Genomic DNA, 19938 nt, shown 5'->3' on the forward strand with positions numbered 1-19938 from the left:
CTGCCCCGTGGGTCCTCGATCCCCCCTCCCATGGCCATGACCCTGCCCCACCCTTGCCCCACCCCTATTCCACCCCCTTCCCCCAAGTCCCTGCCCCTGCTCTGCCTTTCCACCTCCTCCCCTGGGTGCGCTGCGTCCTTGCTCCTCCCCCTCCCTCCTGGAAACTCCTAAGTGCTACCAAACAGCTGTTAGGCGGTGGCCAGGAAGCACTGGGAGGGAGGGAGAGTAGCAGGGTTGTGGTGTGCTCAGGAGGGGGAGAGCGGGAGGAGGCAAGGCAGGGGCAGGAGGAGGCAAGGCTGCCAGTGGGTGCAGAGCACCCACTAATTTTCCCTTGTGGGTGCTCCAGCCCCACAGCACCCACGGAGTCAGCACCCATGTTTGGTGTGATCACTACGAGAATACTGTGTCCAGTTCTGGTGCCCACGATTCAAGAAGGATGTTGCTAAATTGAAGAGGGGTCAGAAGAAAGCCACTAGAATGATTAGTGGATTAGAAAACCTGCCTTCTAGTGCTAGACTCAAAGTGCTCAATCTGTTTAGCTTACCAAAGAGAAGGTTAAGAGGTGACTTGATCACAGATCTGCCCGGGGAACAAAGAGTTAAGAACGGGCTCCTCAGGCTAGCAGAGAAAGGTCTAACACAACCCAGTGGCTGGATGGTGAAGCCAGACAAATGCTGACTAGAAACAAGGTGCACGTTTTTGACAGTGACGGTAACTAACCACTGGACCAGTTTACTCAGGGTTGATTTTAAAATCCAGATTGGATGTTTTTCTAACAGACCTGCTCTAGGAATTATTTTAGGGACGCTCCCTGGCCTGTGTTATCCAGGAGGTCAGGCCAGGTGAGCACAGTGGTCCCTTCAGGCCTTGGCATGGCTGACTCTCAACCCATTAGTGAGGCCGGCAGGGCCCAGCGTGTGGGTCCTGTGCAAGGCGGTTTGCTGCAGGAAGCATAGAACCTTTCGAGATAGAACATCGAACGGGGAGCCCCAAGCCTGAGGCTTGTCCGCCAGCATTACGTTTTCCATGCAGCCTTCGGCATCGCTGGAAGAGCAGCTAGTTTTGTGTCCATGCAGCGGGGTTGCAGTATAGGGCACATGGTCCGGTCGGGTGATGGAATTAGGACCTGGATAAGGCTAAATTAGCCCTAGATCCAACACACTAGTGCCCTCTGCTATAGCACAGCTTTGCGCTGGTTTAATCCACATGGGCCCCATCCTGCTCCCAGTGAAGTCCCTGGCAAAGGGGCTATGGACCCTCTGGGACAGGATCAGGCCCAATACCACCAGCAGAGATGGGCTCTACACCCAGCTCAAAGTTCCTCCCAGCCTGCCTGGCTCAAGTCTGGTGTCGGGGCGGCAATGTGAGGGAAGGGTCAGATTCTGGATCACACTTTGGGGCATGGGGAAGGGGGCTCAGTAGCTCCCAGTGTTACCTGGGGTTCTTCCAACCCAAAGCTCTTGGTAACTTTATTCCGTGTGAGGCAGTGTCAGGAAATAAATCAGGGGAGACTGACCAATAGATGGCTGCACAAACAGGACAACATGAGTGCTTTCACTTGAAGCTAAACTTTACTTAGTCTCAAGCACTTACACACGTCCGCAACAAGTTAGTAAAACACTCCCAACCCTTGATAATTACCAAAGCTGAGTGTGGCTTTCGAGTGATACAGCGGCAGCCTGTCTGCCGCTGGGGAACACAAGATGCATCCAGAGGGAGAGGCCAGTCCGGAAATGAGTCCCACTTATCTCAAGCTTTTTCCGCTTATTTATCCATTAGTAATTAAAGAAACCTTGTTAAGTAAGCAGTTTTAATGATCGAGCAAGAGGTTCACTCTGATTATTGATTAACCAGGTGTGGGTCTTTCCAGAGCCTGCAGCCTTGAGACCCCAATAGACATTCCTGAGGGTATATCCTGCTCTTTTCAAATACATGTATCAGCAAATTTAACACAATTCTGATCAGGGAGGATGTGGGGTCAAGCTGAACCTTTCGGTGGTACCCTAAATCCCCCTCCCCTCCTGCCTTGATCAAGCTGAGACTTGCTTTTAACAGCTTGCTGACTAGGCTGTCTTTAACAATAAGACATAGTGGTTTCAGGCACTTTACTGGTTTGCCAAAGTCTCTCCGTACACCAGTGTGGAGGGTGGTGGGTGCTGGAGCAACCCAGCCCTGTTGGCTCACAGTCTCCTGCCGCTGTTGGTTCTTCCCTTTAACTGGAGCACCAGCTCCCTTCCCTGCCCCGCCATTTCCATGGGCCCACAGGCTGAGGCTTGGATCGCTGCCTGTTAAGGTCAGCATTAGCTTTCAAATATTTGTCTCCAGAGTTGATTTCCTGCACGTGGGTGCTGATTAGAGCAGATTAGAGTGTGAAATCCTGCTGTCCCCTGGGACAGCCAGCTTCTCGCCTGGGCCGTGCTGTGTGCCGTGCTCTGCCTCCTGTGTTCTCAGAGATGGGCCTGGCCTCAGAGCCCCAGATCACAGGGGGAAGGGAAGTGCTGGGTCACCCCCATGCCGGATCATGGGGGGGAAGGTGGAAGAACCCGGCCTGCATTAGAAACTGGATCTGAGCACTGACATTGTGCATCTCTCGCAATAAAACCCCAGGGGCAGCCACTGCCATTTCTGCTGCCCCAGCTCTATGGCCTGGCGTTACCTGGGTGCAGCTGAGGAGAGTCTGGGGAGATTAGGTGTCTGGCTGACAGCAAGCTCAGGTCAGTCATTATCTGATGGATGACGCAGAGACATCCCCCGTGCCCGCACTGCGCTGGGAGAACGGGACAAGGGGCGTGTGGAGAGCTGCCTGCCGTGCACAGGCCAAGCGGGTAAATTGGTTTCTGGATTCAGGGGCCTGTGGAGGTGAAGTCCTCCTCGTGGACAATACAGGAGCTCTGGGGCCTCTGCGGAGACTCTGGCTGGGGAAGGCAGAGGCTGCAGATTAGGAGACATTTGTTTAAATGGTAGTTTGAAAAAAATGTTTCCTCCCTTCACCACAGCCCCAGGTTTTGCTTGTAGGACACTTCTGCACCTGGACATTTATCTGTATCCATCTGCGACAGAATGCACAGCCGCTTTGGAAACGTTACACACAGCACAACTGAAATGCAGCCACCTCTGAGGAGAAGGCTGGCAGCTAACCTCCAAATAGCACCCTGTACAACACTATGCTAAAGCACTTACGAAAGATGCCCTGGGGGCTCTAGTGTCCACACAGAGCAGACAGAATCTCACTTCTCGTGGCCACGCGGCCAACATTTTGCTGTGCCCAGCACACGCTGACGTCTGTCAGAGCAGGGTGAGCACGTGCAGCTAGGCCAAGTCAGGCACTGTAGCACCCAATATGCAGGCTCTGGCTGGAGGAGGCTGCTTTCTGCCAGCCAGGTGACTGAGCTGGCTGACGTCTCCTTGGCTGAGCGTGTTGGTGGGCTGGACAGAGCGATTGCCTTCATGCTGTATCTGTGCCAGGGAGTGGAGTCGGCATGTGTCTTCTGAAGCCTGTAGCTGTCTGTATTGTGGCAGGGCCGGGCGCCTACTGCAAGTGAAGTTAAAGCAGCACTGCATGTGGCTGTTCATTCTCTCTTCCCTGCCCTGTCCACAGGCTCCTCCTTGGGTTGCTTCCACTGGTCGAAAGGAGTGAAGATCCGCGCCAGCCTGCGGCTCCTCCTGGAGTGGATACAGGGCGTGGGCTTCGGGCACTTGGCCGAGCAGTTCTTCAGCAAGCTCTCCAGCATGGCTCACCTGCTGGCCATGCCGAGCTCCCAGCTGGTGCAGGTGAGACATGTGTGGGCTTCTTGCCCAGGGTATCAGTGGCCTTTGGGGACCAGATCCTTAAAAGCCTGTAGCCGCCTAACTCCCATTGAATCCAATCAGATCCCTTGAAGGGTCTGGGCCTGCAAGTGGCAGGAGACCTCTTGTGAACATCATGGGGATTGTTTGGGAGGGCCAATTATTAGATGGGGCTCCCCAAGCTCATGCTCCCCACGCTGAGGGGTCAGCTCTCCAAGCCAGGAGGAGCACAGTCTCTTTCGTGTGCAGCTTCCCTCCCTTTTCCCATTAGAAGCATCATGGGACATCAAAGGCCTGCTCATCAGAGCAGAGGGTGTGGGGAAATCAATGCCATTTCCCTGACACTGGGCCAGGATGGGAGATCCCTGAGGTAGGAGTGGAAGGCAGGGTTCCCTCCAGAAATTGCACTGGATCTGATATGCCAGCATCAGACGCACAAAATCTGACTCGGGTCCATTTGTGTTCTGGGTGAATCTGATCCTTCCCACAGAATGTGATGTTGCTCTTGAGCCAGGCTTTCAGACTGTGCCTCTGTGCGGCACCTTTGCAAGCTCCAAGCAGGGAATGGCTCTGCTGCCCCAGACATGCCCACACCTACTGGCTCTGCATGCTGAACTGGGACAGCCAGCTTGGAATATGGGGACTAAGGGGCCGATTTGCGGGAATGTATTTGCCCCCAAAAATCTGGGCTATTATTTCCCAAGAAATGGGTCACCTTGTTTCAAAGCCAAACCTTGGGGTGGGGGGCAAATCCCCTTGACCAGCATCTGCACCCATTTTGGTAGCAAGCATCAGGATGAGGCATTGGTCGCACGAGGTAGCATTTCAGGCTTTATGTGTCTTACATCCTGTCCTTGGCTTCAGTAGGCAGCTCACGTATTGGAAGTAGCAGCGACGCAAATGCACAGCTGAGCATCAGTGGTGCCCTGACTCTGTGCTGCAGCTGTGCCTTCACCCATGGGCTCTCTAGACCCCTTAGCATGCCACTCGCTTGCTGAAGAGCCATGCTAAGCTCACTCCCTGCCATCTTCCCTGTGCACCGTCCAGAGGCCTTCACCCCAGCTCTCTCTTGCTTTGCTCAGATGACCTGGCCATTGCTGAGAGCCGAATTCCCCACCCTGAGTCCTGTTCAGCTCCATCACATCCTGACTCAGTACCAGGCAATGTCCGATGTGGGGTGTGTCGCAGCCTGGCAGCCCTGGCAGGGAGACAGCCCTGCAGCCTTCAGGACAGGTGAGTGCACAGCACTGGTGCAGCTGCGTTGCACTGATAGGGGCGTGAATCTGTGCCCTCAGTAGCGCTTCTGTTGTGATTGTCCTGTGTCCCCTGCACTCCTGAAGGGCAGTGAAACCTGCATGAGGATCCTTCCCGGTAAGTACTTTTCTCAGACCTGCCAGTGCAGGTTGGTTATTCTGAGTTTTGCTGGTTCCGCGAGTGTTTTCATTGGGCTTGTAACCTCCTGTGCTTTACAGGGGTTCCTGCACGACAATGGACAGCCACAAAGAACTACGGGCCTGTAACATGAGGGGGTCCTTGAACTGTCCTGAGGCAAAGGGAGTTTGGGCTGAAGGCTGAGCCTATACCAGTAGGGACTACAGAGCATGGCCCCCATGTGCTGCTCTACCTAGACACACACCATGAGCTGGGGCTGCACTGTCAGCCTGAACTTGGGGTGTCCTGACTCTGGGTTGAGCCACTCCAGTGCACTTCTGTGTATGCCAGGCCATGGGCGGGGAGCTAACAATGGGGTGGAATCACAGTCTTCCTCAACAGGTACAGGGGACATGTGACTCACCCAGTGGGTGAATGTTGCCTGTACCTGTGCTATCAATGCCATAAGGGTATTTATATCCCCCCCTTACTATAGAGCTGAGCACCTCACAGGCTTTAACATTATGGCACTATTCACCCTCATTGACCAGACAAGGCTCCGAGTGACTTTGATTCACCCGGGGCAAGCGGTGGAGCAGGGCATTGCACCCAGCTCTTTGAAGTCCCAGGCTGGCACCCTAACCAATAGACCAACCTTCCTCCACTGGCATGTACCCAGACATACTGGGCTGTGACATGGGAGGGAGTCAGCACTTTCCCCAGGGCCCAGCAGCATGCTCTTGGCTACTGGAGAAAAGAGAGATCAGGACACAGTGAAGTGGGTGGAAACTGATCAAGGAGTACAAGAGACTGGATTAGGGCTCTTCTATCAACAGCTGCAGGACGTAGCGGGGACGGCCCCAGAGCAGTGGATCTGAGAAGCTGTGGAGCCCTTTTCTAAATGACACAAGGACGGGAGGGGATAAAGGTTCCGAACCACCCAAGGGGCACGACCCAGGGGAGCTAAGCAGAGCGCAGACATTACCTAGCGTCCTCTGGAGGCCAGTTGTGTGGGGTTGTGACCTAGAGGATGCTGGGATTGTCCCTATGCAAATACTTGGCTTGCAGGACCTGGGGAAGAGCAATGGCTCCACAGTCCGGGAGCAGGGCTGGGCCTCAGGTGAGTCACACACCAGCACCAGCTTCCCTCTGTGTTTTGCAGACGAAGTGCTGGAGTCCTTTGATAACCACCCGCCCATCGTCCTGCCAAGTGGAGGATTTAAGGTGGACTTGGAGGTGGAGACGCTGGACGATAACGTGTACCGGCATCTCCTGTACATCCGTCACTTCCTGTGGAGTCTGCGGAGCAAGAGCCCCCACGCAAGTGACTTGCCAGAGTCGGAGCCCCTGAAGGTAGCAGTCACTGACCGAGGGAGAGCATTGTCCCTGCTAGCCCTCTCTTGGGGACATCATAGATCCCTGGCCATCCTGCACAGATGTGCCACGATCTCACCTTCACCTCCGAGTCCCATGCTCTGCCAGACCGTACTGCCCATAGCTACTCCCTCCCCTTCGATCCACGCCGCCACCTGCCGCTCCCTCCCCTTCGATCCTATTAGCCAGGAGCTACTAATTCACACGTTCCATATTCTAAGCCCCTCACGCCTCGCTACAGCTGAGCCCAGCAAATATGCCCCTGCTCTCTCGCTAGGTTTCCTGGGCAGGGGCTGACATTGCCACAGTGGCCTCCGCCGCTCCCTGGGACTTGTTAGTCCAGTCCAATTAGCTTAGACTTTACTGGGGCAAGTGGCACCGTTTTCATCTGATTGACGAGTTAGAGGGAGGTGCAGGTATCCAGGAGCATTAGGCAAGATGTGACCACTAGAGGGAGGTGCAATAAAATCCAGGGGAGATTCAGCCAGAAGATACAACAGGTGAATCTCTCTGCTTCTTTCCTTTCCTGTAGGCTGTGAATGTGCTACATTGGAATGGAGGTTTCGTTGCGTCCCTGCCGAATTTCACAGGTTTCTCCCATTCCCCACTGCCGGCCCTGCTGGGAATTGTACTTCCCAGCAGCCTGCGCTGTGCATTCTTTAATGGCTAGAGCAGTGGGTTTCAGCAAGGGGTCTGGGGCCCCCTAGGGGGCTGCAAGCAGATTTCGGGGGGCCACCAAGCAGGGCCAGAATTAGACTCGCTGGGGCCCAGGGCAGATAGCAGAAGCCCCACCACCCAGGGCTGAAGCTGAAGCTGAAGCTGGAGCAATGTAGTTTTGTGAGGGCTCCTGTTGCATGGGGCCCCAGGTAATTGCTCTGCTTGCTACCCCCCCCCCCCCCCCGCAATGCCACCCCTGGCTTTTGTATGCAGAAAAGCAGTGCTTGTGGCACAGGTGGGGCATGGAGTTTTTATTGCATGCTGGGGGAGAGGGGGACTTAGAATAAAAAGAAGGTTGAGACCCCCTGGGCTATAGCACGGGTCAGCAAACTCAGTGACCGTGGGCAGTGCAGAGCTGTAGTTCCCTGCAGCTGACCTGCAATGGGTTTGCGTCTGCCATGTCTGCTGCACTTCTGCCTGGGGTATTTATCCTAAGCTCCCACCTGCATGTGCTTTGGGAGGGACTGTACAGGGTAAAGGAGCCCCTGCTGCATTGTTTTGCAGGTGGCTGTTGGGCCCTAGAGCCTGACCATGAAGCGCGGAAGGGAGGGAGGGAGCCCCTCTCTTCACAGGCTGAGCCCAGGAGGAAGCCTGTGTTAGTGCGTGGCTGGGGTAATCTAAGCACAGCCCCATTTCTGCAGGCCTTGTGATTGTGCCAGCCAGACCAGTGCGACTGCCCAGACTCCACAGGCTGTATGCCTTTGGCTTTGCACCAGCTCCGGGCGTTTACTGGAGCTGGGGCTGCCTTGTGGGCCGCAGGGGCTGGGAAGCCCTAGCGAGCTGATATCTCAAACGAGAGGAACCTGCCCGCTGCTGGGCGGGATTAGCCCCACTAATCCCCTTGCCTGGAGGAGGGCGGGGAGGTGTGGAGAAAGGACACAAGGTTGTTAGCAAGGAGGGGGAGGGAGGTGCCAGTTTGCAATGTGGCCTTTCCCTTGTCTGTGCCCTTCCTGTCTCGCCCCTGTAGAAGTGGGGAGTACGGGGGGGTCTGGGCTCCAGGGAATGTCCCTCCCCCTCCAAGGGGTGTAAACAGCCTGACCTGCCCTCATGTCCACACGCAGGCATTTGTGGGGTTACTGTTAATTAGCGAATTTGTGTAAAGTGCCGTTGGGGCTCAGCATTGCTGACATCCCTCCCCTGCGGCACTCCTGGGGAGGGAGCAGTTCTCGGGCGGGGAGAGACATGAAATCCCCCTGCCTCCCCCTCTGCAGCCAGCATGTGCATAGCCGGCTCCTGGCCATTGCCCTGCAGCTCCCCTCTGCAGCAAGAGGAGGATGCTGGGTTACCTCAGATCACCCCCCACTCCCAGCCGACCCCAGAAGGTGCCTGGAGGGCTCTGCGTTTGGAGCATTTCCTCGACTTCCTTGGCGTCTGCCCCAGTGCTGGGAAAGCGGCTGGTGTGTAAAGTCTCGGGTTGGTCCTGGTCTGTGGAAACGAGCCAGCAAGAGACTGGCCCTTGCAGAACCTTGGAACGATTGGGGTACCAAAGAGGGGAGCAGCGTACTGCCATGCCAGCGCCACCTGGCTGAGGGGGAGTGTGGGCAACAGGCAACGGGGAGCCTTGTCTGGCAGGATATAGGCCTGGCTCAGACAGGAGAGGACCCAGTGTCCTGCTTCCACAGTCACGTGAGGGAGCTGGGCTGCTAGCAATGCATGGAGTGAAGGTGCCTGCAAAAATGGAGAGAGGACAGTCATCAGATCCAGGTTGGGAGCTGGAAAAGGACAGGGATTCCTCACCCCTGCCCCCTTATACACATGGGACCCCTCCAGTCTGTGCTGGCACACAAGGGGTTAATCTAAGGCGTGTGTACACAGGGAGATGTACTGGCTTAATTCTACTGCTATCGTTACAGCACGCCAGTGCCCAAAGAGGAGCAAGAGTGCCTCTTTCCAGTTTAGCTCCTGCTGCTTGGGCAGGTGTCCTCACGGGGAGTTATACCAGCGTAACTAGAGCGTTATATGATGCTGGTAAATTGCCCCATGTAGACAAGCCCTAACTAACTCCTAATCACTAAAGCTTTGGGACCCACTAATGTACCGAGACGAATCCAGGTGTGAACCTGCACCCGTCTGGGCAATGGACCTTACTGAGCTGTGCCTCCTGCATGGCGGCGCGACCACAGACAGGCTGGCTTTACCTGGGGGCAGGGCGTGCTGTGGTCAGGACAGGAGATGAGGACTCAGAAACTTTGGGGTCTCTGCCCAACTCTGATGTTGCCTCCTCCTGTGACCCCCCAAGTCATTTCCCCTCTCTGGGCTCTGCTTCCTCGTGCTGACTCATGGGGCTCACAGCCCTGCCCCAGCCCCCAGGAGGGGTCACACTGCTGCACGTTTGCCCCAAGTTCAAGCTCTTTGGCAGAAGGGCCAAATGCTCCCGAGTTACTAGGTCACCTCCCTGCCTCCGGTGGAGGTCAGATACTCAGGTGAGGGGTAGCCTAGATCGCTAGAAGGGCCAGGCTAACGCTCAGTATTTTTCTCCCTTTAAAGAAAGACATGCCCACCAGCCAAAACACCCCCGAGGTGCCTGAGAACGCACTCACCTTGCCAGCCCTGGGGAATTCCTTTGGCCAGTTGGATTACAGACGCCCAGGAAGCTGTGCTGAAGCAGAGGCTGCTGGGAGCCCTCCGCTCCCCACAGATATGAGCAGATCCCCCAGAGACTATTACACCAGTGAGACACAAGAAAAACTCAAGCATCTCCCGCTGCACAGCAGTCTGGGGAAAAAAACCCTTTCCAAGGCCAGCATGTTGCCAGTGGATCCCTCCTGCTTACTGACCCCTCCCAATACGCCTCTGAACTTTGACCCTGGAAGCCCAGAATCCCCTCAGAGCACCAGCTGTGGGAAAGTCCTCCAGGACCCCAGGAAGGATGGACTCAATGGCACCAAAGCCACCACCCCTGAAGGTACCGCGAACCATTCCTGCCCTCAAAGCCCCAGAGCTTGTGGGTTAGGCTCTGTCTTGCACTGTCAGTTCCCCTAGGAACTGCTTCCTGTAGGGAACACACCAAGTGTGCACCCCAGGAGAACAGACTGGAGTCAGACAAGCATGGCACCAGGAGGGCAGAGCATAATCCAGCACCACTGGTTCTCCATGGCCTGGCCTCTTTGCTTCTTGCCACAGGGGAAGGCTTCATGGCTTAACCATCAGCAAGGCGATGGTTTGTCATGCAAATGGTTAGTCAATTTCACAGCAGAGGTATGTGGAAAAAACCCCATCGTCAGGGAAGGGTCACGGCCCAGGAGTGGGAGGGGTTGGAGAGTGAGCCCACCCTGCACTCACCCCACACCAACAGCTTCTGTCCCGCGGGGCTGGGTCCAGCTCCCTGCTTCAGTTATTGAAACCCTGTGGGCTAGGTGGCACCATCAATCAGATTTGGTGCATCCGCGCCTCTGCCTCCATCAATGGTGGGGCGGACGGCCGAATCAGAATTGTACTGCGACCACATGAGTCGCAATAGCTGGAGTAGGGCCCAGAGGGCTGCAGGGGTCACGGCCTGCATGAAAATTCACAATTACTGCGAGCAGTGTGACCTCTGTGCCACAATCTAGCCTGAACCATCAGGTGAGCAATCCCTGCATGCCCTGGCCCTAGCCGAGGTCACCTTAACCTTTATCATCCCAGCTAGCTACAGCGAGCTCTGTCTGGCTGCTCTGTGGGGGCACTGAAGAGCCTTTGATGCTTTCTGTAAGAGCAGGCGCCTTTGGCCAAAGCCCCCCTTTCCTTTCCTTCCTGCCCTTTGCCATTAGCCAGTGAGCTACCACCCTGCAGCCTGCCAGTCGCTGTACGTTTACAGACTGTCAAGTGCCTTTGAGATCCTTGGGGTTCAGCGTAAAAGAAAGACGATGTTATTACCTTGCTCCCAGGAGCAGGCAGAGGCCTTGTGCTTCCATTTCAGATGTTTGCGGGGACTCAGTGGGTGCTTGGCATCTAAATCCAGCTGCACCTCCTAAAGATGTAGCGGTTAATTGGTTCGAATGTGTGACCCAGTGTCCAGTAGGTGGAACTAAACAGAGGCAGGAAGGTGTTTGTGAGACACCTGGGCATCAGAGGAGGCACTCCTGAAACAGCAGCTAGTGGAAAATCCCACACTTTGCACATATCGGCAGCTGCGTTTCTCGTGGCCAATGGCAGGGTGATTACGCCCATGTGTTTATTTTTAAAACCCCAGTCCCTCCACCTCCAGCTGTGAGCCAGGAGAGGAAACGAAAGGCCAGCAAATAGAACCCAGATGTCAGTGCGACCGTGCTAGAGCCAAAGCACCATGCAGAGCTGGGTGGATTCCAGCCGCTGAGCCACAGGAGCAGCCTGTGTCCATGTGAGAATGCAATACTCCAGGAGTGTTTTATAAGGTCACTATGGAGGCCAGGAAGGGAAGGCAGACTCTCCTGGCTGACTGGGCTCCGCCGTATTCATGAATGCAGAGTGGAGTCATGGCCAGCTTGAGCCTTCATTGGCGTCACCTACCAAGCCGTAGCCAAAAAATTTCAGTTTTGCAAAATCCAACATGCTGGAGGAATTGAACGGCCTTTCTTGTTCTCGTGCCACCATTTATTCGGAGAACGCTCCTGCCGCTGAAAAAAGCTTGCCCATTAACTCCTGTAACCCTGCAGAGCTCTTTAGGGCCAGATGTTCAAAGGAGTAGCAACCCAAAGTGTCATTTTGTGCCCTCAGGATTTGTGCAGCCTAGTTTCTGTAAGTGCAGACGTTCACCCGTGGTTGGGCAAGCGGCCTCTGCATGAGCACAAGCCAAGGCTTAAAACCTTATCCAAGAATCGGTGTGAGGGCAACACTTGGCCACAATTGGAGCGGCCTCTTTGGGCTTTTAAGGTCAACGGGCTCTGGAGCTCTCCAGACAGGCCGGGGAAGAGGGCAGAGTGCTTTCACCAGCCAGCCTGCCTCCCCCAGGCTTGTCCACATTATTGACCAATGTCTGATGTTCTAGACTGATATTTAATGGCTCCTGCAGCCAGCAGGCTCTCCCCTCTGGGCCGAGCCCCTCCTTGGGAAGTATTTTCTGCCATTTTCACTGTCTGTCCCCAGCTGTCGGGGGCTGGTGCAGGCCCTACGCAGGAATATTTTGCCCCCCCCCCCCCAACACATACGAATACAAGACCCCCTTGAGTTGTTCAAGGCCCTAAACAATTGCTTAGTCTGCTTATTCCTAGTGCTGGCTCTGCCACTGCACTCCCTGAGTGTCATTGCATGGGCAGTTTGGCAAAGCCCACATGAAGTGAGCTCTCCCCCACCCACCCCCCGCCGGCCCGACAGGTGTGCTGTTGCCAGGCACAGAGGCACTCCAGGCAGCCTGGCTGATACACTGCTTATTCCAGCTGTGATTGCCAGTGGGACAGGAAAGGGGGAGCTCCGTGCAGAGAGGAGCAGGCTGGGTTGGGTGAATAATGCTTGTCTGTCCTCCTGAAACACCATCTCTTTGGCCCCAGGATGTTCTCCGCTGCCCTATGACTATCCCACGCCAGCGTCCTCCAGTCGCAGCTCAGCCACGGATGATTTCTGCTACGTCTTTGTGGTGGAGTTGGAAAAAGGGCCCATCGGGCTGGGGATGGGACTGATTGATGGCTTGGTGAGTACATTTCGCTCTGACTCGCAGAATAGTTAGACCTGGGCTCGTGCTGCAGGGAATGTATTATATGAAGATGAAAAGTGATCTATAAAGCTAACGCCGGGTGTATGTCCTATAGGTAGCCCAGGCTTCCTTTCCTATGAAATCTGACCAAGTTGCTTGGATTAATCTCAGAGGTGAATGCAAGTGCCATGATCTCTTAGGTTATACTGATGGATCCCAATAAGGCCCTGTAAGAAATCAGACACCTGCTAGCTCAGACCTAGCTGTAATGCTTATATCAAAGCTGCCTCAAGGCCTGCGGAGAATCGATTATATTAGATATGCCCAACGCACTTGCTAGAGTCCTTTGCGGAAGAAGGTTGCAAGACTAGGATGCAAGACTAAGGAAGGCCTTTCCTGCCCCATCACAAGTGACAGGTGAATGTCAAAAAAAAAATCTGGCCGGAGGCTGGCCAGGTGGAGAGCACCCTCCAAGAGCTCATTGCTGAGTAGGAATGAAATGGGTTGTCCTGCCCTGCATTCATGGTACACGCTCAGGATAGCCAATGCTGAGTGAAAGCAGAAAAGTCACAGGAACGTCCCTGCTTTCATGCATTAGGGGTTGCAATCTGGTTTAGTGCAATGGGTCAGTGTAACCGGGGGCTCTCTCAGCAGTTCATTAATCTGTAGAAAATAAGGCCTTACCCCTAGTTCTGACTGTATTTCATGTGCACTCAGGGAAGGAGCCTTGTCCTGCCTGGCTTGTTGATTCTTCTTCTCCCATAATTAAAATGAACAAGGGAAGTGTGGCCAGCAGCCTCCTCTGTCCACCTGGAGGTACAAACCGGGCTGAGGGCTGCCCTGCTTAGATTAGAGGACTCCCGTAGCCCAGGGCTTCAAGCACCCAGCTTGCTACTAGGACCTCCAGGAGGTCCACAGGTAGCAGTAGATGCCAGGCCTTCAGAATTTCAGCCAGCTCCTTTTCCTCCTCACTCTGGAGCAGCCTTGCCCTGGCATTTGGAGATGCTTGGCTTGTTGGTACTGCAGAATTCTTGGAGCAGGTCATGAGACTCCCCCTGAGCGCACAAAGGAACTAGGGCACGTGTTTGGCATCTTCTCAGACCGGAGGAATGTATAGGCTGGGGGATGTCACTGATCCTCGGTAGGTGGTGGGGATAGACTGCAAAATCTATTTCATGCACACATAACTAGTGTTTGCCTTTTCTCTTGTGATGTCATCTGCACTTGGAAAATGTTCTACAAGCGCCTCACCATTGCTCACATAGATTCAGCTCTACCAGCATTAGCAACTTTGGGAACCTTTCTGTAGCTGGGGCCCGGGCTGCTACAGGTGATTAAAAAAGCAGCCAAAACCCACCCCACACAGGGCGGTACCATTTTCAGAAATGCCGAAGTCCCATTTTCAAAAGTGACTGACACTTGGTAGCTTATTGAAAGTCAGGGGCCCTTAGACCCCCAAAAGCAACTTAAAAAGGGGACTATGGCACGTCAGTTGTTCAGTGGCTTTTGACGATTGTACCCAGTGTTTTGTAAGCCTGCTGTAAGCAGGAGTTTGAAATGCCTGCAGCAGCTAGTAAGCAGTGGACACCAAAGCTCCCAACACTGCTGCCCCAGAGATGTCGAGTCTGAGAAGCTGTGTATCCGTTTGCCTTGTGCAGAACCTGTCTCCCCCCTGCCCTGATACTGACTGTTGTTAATTGCTGACAGCACACCCCTTTGAATTCTCCTGGCATCTACATCAGGACCCTCATCCAGGACAGTCCTGCAGCCTCAGATGGCAGACTCTCCATAGGAGACCGCATCCTGGCTGTTAACGGCACCAGTCTGATTGGAGCAGATTACCAGAGGTAAACAAAACAAAAAGCTGGGGGGTGGGAGGCTTTGAAGACAGTGATGTATGTTGCAAAACCGCAGGCCTGGCCCTACTGGAGAGTTGGCCCAGTACTCAACGGCGCAGGAGAAAGTCGTCGCTACAGCCTTCTCCAGCAGCTGCAGGCATTTTAAACTCCTGCGTGGAGCAGGCTCAGTCTCCTAGTTGCTCCTGGTGATGCCTGGGCTAGTAGCAGAAGGGAATGTTCTGTAGCCCAGGGAAGGCAGGAGAGCTGCCACGTGGGTAGCAAAGTGGCATCAGCAGGGGAGCCAGGAGTTTCAAATAGCTGCTGCTGGCAAAAAGCGTGTGTCTGGTGAAAGATCAGTGCTCTCCTGCCAGACTGGGCATGTATTTCCCTGCAGCAGGACACACTCCATCCCTGGCCACCACCATGCCAGTTGGTCTGACCCTTTCAAGATAACGCCTCAAGTGGCGTTTCGTTGAACGGTGGCCCAGGGTCCATTCAGTTGGAAGGAGCAGCAGCTTCTGCAATGGGCCTGGGCCTTTAGAAAGCCCCACATGAGCCTCGGCTACAGGAGGACTTAACAGCTCTGGGCGTTGCAAGAAATGCTTGTTGCTTATCAGTGACGTTCCTCTATGGGCTCAGTGCAGGCTGCGACCCTAGTGGGATTAAAAAGAATTCCAGAGGAGAAATAACCTCTGCTGGGGTGTGTGTCTTCTGGGATCAGGCAGTGATCCAGCTCTCAGGTGGGGTGGGGGAATGGCAACTTGTAATGGGAGCACGGAGCAGCCTAGTGCTGAGTATCACCATGAGGGCAAGCAGCTGGCTGCAGCCCAGCTCCAAACTCACTTAATGCTTCCAGAGGACACATAAATTAAAGCCTCAGCCCCACCTGGCTTTCTATGATGTGAACAAAGAGATACATGAGCTGGACAGCAAGTGTAAGGGGGAGAGATGGGATAGACCCCGATTACTCGGGAGCTGGAGGAGGTTAGAGAAGTGGGGGAGATGAATAACTGTAAAGCCCCCCACCCACCAAGTAAACCTCAACAGCAGTTACCCCGAGGAACGCAGTGAAGCCTGGCTCTTGGGACCTTGTCTCTAAAGCCTGCCTAGCATTTGCTGTGCCAAGGGCGAATGGGGGGTGGAGCAGAGGGAGAGCCTCCCCCAGGACTGACAGCCCAACCTGGGCTCCCCAAGAGCAGACTAGAGGGATCCTCAGTGTCACACTACTCTGGGTAGTGAGCGTGGGGCAGGGACATTAACCTCTCTGTGCTGGTTCTCTGGTTTCTCCAGTGCAGTGGAGCTCATCCGGTCCGGAGGGAAGAAGCTGCGGTTTCTGGTTGCCAAGTCTGACATGGAAATAGCCAAGAAAATCAGCTCCAGCTCATCATCGTCCTCTTAACGCTCATGTTGCAAGGGCCTGGCCATAGCCCCCTGCAAACGAAGCTGCTGTCAAGGCCAACTATGCGAAACCTGTACCTGGAATCTGGAGGATCCAGTTGAAATTGCACCATTCCAGGCCTAAAGAACTGTTCTCAATTTGCTTTTCAGACTGCTGGGTATCTCTGTTCTGCTCTGCACTGCTGAGCGAGTGGAGAAGGGAGTTTTACAATCCAAACACCCCTCTGCTCACAGATGTATCCCATGGGCTCATTTTACAGCTGATGTCCTTACCCCTGCCAGCCTCAGCATGGGGTTTGCATAGCCCCTCCGTAACTGCCCACTCCCTGCTCCTCTCTGCAGAGGGGAGATCCCGTTCCAGGCAGTCAGCATGCTTGTGGGCTCCATCGAACTTAGGAACAAGCTATTCCATTCCTCTGCATTATACATAAATAAAATAAAAATAAATAAATAATGGAGATATACCTATCTCCTAGAACTGGAAGGGACCCTGACCGGTCATCAAGTCCAGCCCCCTGCCTTCACTACCAGGCCCAAGTACTGATTTCGTCCCAGATGCCTAAGTAGCCCCCTTAAGGATTGAACTCACAACCCTGGGTTTAGCAGGCCTATGCTCAAACCACTGAGCTATCCCTTCCACATGGCAGGCCTGGTAGATGAGCTTGCCTGATTGGGAGTGGGGGGCCCCCCAGCAGCTGCTGTTGCAATTACTGCATTACCTAGCGCTGGGACCTGGGAGATTTTGGACACCTGGTGATTAACATAAACATTCCCTGGCAGTTCTGGCCTACAATAACTAATTGTTATTACCAGTTGTGGTTCCTGGGTGGCCAGACTGTGAAAGGTAACAGCAAAATGTCCCCCTCATACCCTTCAAGCTGGATTTCAGAGGGGAGGGGGGAGGAGTTTACATACTAAGAAATGACAGATCAGCCTAGGTGTCAGAAATGACTGGGGCTGCACAGGCAGTAGAAGGCCCAGCTGTGACTTTACAGGGACAGGCTTTAGCACCATATAAAGCTGACACACGGGGCTGTCCTGGTGGAACTGATGTGAGTGTTATAGTCATGCCCTCCACAGCCTGAGAGTCAGTTCACCCTGCCTTAGTGTAGTGCCTTGCTGCTATTAGACGCTGGGCCCATCACCCCTGGGCCCTACGCTGGCCATGGAAAGTGGCTACAGCAGCAAGAAAAGAGTGTGAGAGCAGCTGCAACTGCTCCCAGGCTTGGCAGGAGGGCGTTCTGGAAGGGTCCTTCTCCTTTCCACATCACCATCCCCTACCAGCGAGCAGGTCACTCCCCCGCTCTGGCATTGGCCCTATTGCACAGGGGAGCTAGTGTTAAACCTTCTCTGGGGAGAGGCTGTTTCCCTGTGAAGTCCCCAGCCAAGGTGAACCAATATGACCTCTTGCTTTGGTACAGTACTCACAGGGGTACGACCTGCACTGACCATTTTACAAAATGGAGACATGGCTGCAACCTGCGCAGAGTGGCTGCTCTTAGGTGGTCTCTTTGGCTGCATGGGCGATACCTTATCCTATGCAGGCCATGGGAGAGAGACGGTGGGGGAAGGCTATCTTTTTTACTAGACCAACTACTGCTGGTGAGAGAAAGAGAGACAAACTTTTGAGCTACACAGAACTCTGCTTCAGAGCTGGGAGGGGCACTGCTAACTACAAGATCCAACAGGCAGTTTTGCGTAAGTACTTACCACCTAGTCTAACCCGTCAAGGAGAAAGGGCCCGTTAACACCCCTGTAGTCCTAAAGGACAAAAATGGGGCAGGAGGTTAGATTAGTGGAATAAGCCAGAAATTCTTAGCAGGCAGCCTGTAGCTCATTAGTAAGTGAAGAAGTCAAACCACCCCAACGCCAAGCTAGGGTCACACTTTTGAAGGCACTGCTTCTTTTGCAGCTGGACTTGACTAAGTGGAAAGGGCAGCTGTCAGATGGCCAGTAGCCAGGTTGCAGGCCCCAGCAGGTTTGTAAATTGAAATAAAAGTAGCGCTGAGGGTGACTGAATGTGGATGCCAAATCAGAGGTAGTTTTAAAAAGTGTAGCCAGTGCTGTAACATACAGGCAGAGCTGGGGAGTGCTCTACAGGTCTGATTGTCTCCCATGCACCATCCCATCTACATACCCTGGCTGCTCAGAGTGCCTGCTGCTGACATGCTGATGGATGTTAAACAATGTCTGGCCTTGAAAGAGACATTCTCCCCTTTTTGGAAAGTTTTGTTACAGCTTGAACTGCTTATTCCCAAGAGCCCACGCAAGTCACTCAGCTCTCTCCTGCCAACAGCAAAACAAGGCGGCTGCTCTACCATGGGGTGAAATGTTTTAATGGCAAGTATATCCTTCCAGGCTGTGTGTGTGGTTTAGCAAGCGTAGAGGGAGAACACCCTCCCCTCTTACTCCTGCACTTTGAAGTCAGTGGTAAAACCACAAACTAATCACTGTAAGGTGGAAGTGGGGGGTTAGCCTACCCACCACGCCACAGGGTTCTGTGCAGCCTCATGGGCAAGGCATCTAACCCCCACTTGCAAGCTCTCCAGGCTGACACAAAACCACAGAAGGCTAGTGTCTGGCTTCTGTGCTGTGGCATACTCAGAACTGCAGGGCTAGGCCACCTGCACAGCAGTGCCTAGAGATAATTGGAACAGAAGCATGTAACAGCTCAAGGCTCTTGCTGCCTTATTAACAGTCAAAAGAACTGTGAACATTAGCTTGACTTTACTCCATTGAGCCCTGGAAGCACCCCCCATCCATCCACACTCCATGCCCCTGCCAGCTGAGGGCTGCAGAGACAAGCAGAAGAACTGCTCTTGAGCCTCCAGGGAATCATGTAGATCCCCGATGCAGCCACGCTTGTCCCAGCCCAGGGAACAAGAGCCTGAGTTTGCAGCATGACAAAGCAGGCCCAGCTATGGCTTAATTCAGCAGTACCAAAGCAGGCCACACATACTGCTCTCCAGTTTTGCAGGCCGCCCCCCCCAAGGAGACTAGCATAACTCACCCCACAGGAGAATCGGCCAGCCTCCACCACTGGATGGGAAGCACCAAGCAGTTAAGTCCCCACCTGTCTGCATACTCTGCTAAACATTCCTATTGCCTGAGTGCAGTCAGGGGCCCCTGCAGGGCACATGCTCGCTGCCAGCAGCAGAAAGGGGCATCACTACTCCCCCCTTCTTGTTAATACTGTACAACTCTACAATGTATATAGTTCTAGTGCAGACCTGTTACAGGCCTGCTATGTGCAAGGCGCTGTTCTTGGTGTGAAAAAAACTGGATCCAATAAAACCTTCCTAAGATCCATTCTGGGGGCAGTGGTTTGGAGCCTGCTTAGGCCTTGCTGGGTTCAATGTAACTTTAGAACAAAAAGGGAACAGAGACAGACCCTCACTTACCTAAATCATCCCCACAAGCTGCCCACGCTTCACTCCATTTCCTGGCCTTCTTGCTCTAAGCACCTGTTACAGGCAGGGAGAGCAGAACAGGGGGATGGGAACAGCAGGAGGAGTCACAATGCAGTCAGAGCAAAGGGGACACGTAATAGCTGAATGGTAGGACAGGGCAAAGTGCCCCTCAAGGGACTTGCTTTGGAGATGGCCCTCTGGATTTTCCAAACCTTGCAGCACAGAGCTCCTTTGGCTGCTGCAGTGAGCTGCAAAGGGAAGCAGGCTGGGCCCCTCCAGCAGATGCCCCTCAGGAAAACCCCAATTCACATAAACTAGCCAGCGCCCTTCCCCTGTATCACTGGGTTTGTCTATCTGGGGTGCATGCTGAGTGAGTGAACCGTTCCTGTCTCATGAGGGTGATGGCACTGGTCTCCCCGGGCGGACCAGGACTCAAGTCCCACTGCAGAAACATTGA

General features: G+C 54.1%; 1 protein-coding gene across 5 annotated transcripts in view; it reads left to right on the forward strand.

Moving 5' to 3' along the window:
* The window catches only part of RADIL (Rap associating with DIL domain), a 68275-nt gene extending 48337 nt beyond the window's left edge, over positions 1–19938 (forward strand). For 2 of the 5 annotated variants that reach the window (XM_032767787.2, XM_032767789.2), the window contains 7 exons: positions 3599–3771; positions 4869–5019; positions 6320–6510; positions 9736–10153; positions 12693–12832; positions 14543–14682; positions 15964–19938. In XM_032767787.2, the coding sequence (XP_032623678.1) occupies positions 3599–3771; positions 4869–5019; positions 6320–6510; positions 9736–10153; positions 12693–12832; positions 14543–14682; positions 15964–16072 (1322 nt within the window). In that variant the 3' untranslated portion in view covers positions 16073–19938. Of the gene's footprint in view, positions 1–3598; positions 3772–4868; positions 5020–6319; positions 6511–9101; positions 9217–9735; positions 10154–12692; positions 12833–13552; positions 13652–14542; positions 14683–15963 lie in introns of those variants that run through there. The other 3 variants (XR_012656487.1, XM_032767788.2, XM_075069176.1) reach the window with 3 other exon arrangements.

Source organism: Chelonoidis abingdonii, chromosome 9 (genome assembly GCF_003597395.2).
Source record: "Chelonoidis abingdonii isolate Lonesome George chromosome 9, CheloAbing_2.0, whole genome shotgun sequence".
NCBI classification, from domain to species: domain Eukaryota; kingdom Metazoa; phylum Chordata; order Testudines; family Testudinidae; genus Chelonoidis; species Chelonoidis abingdonii.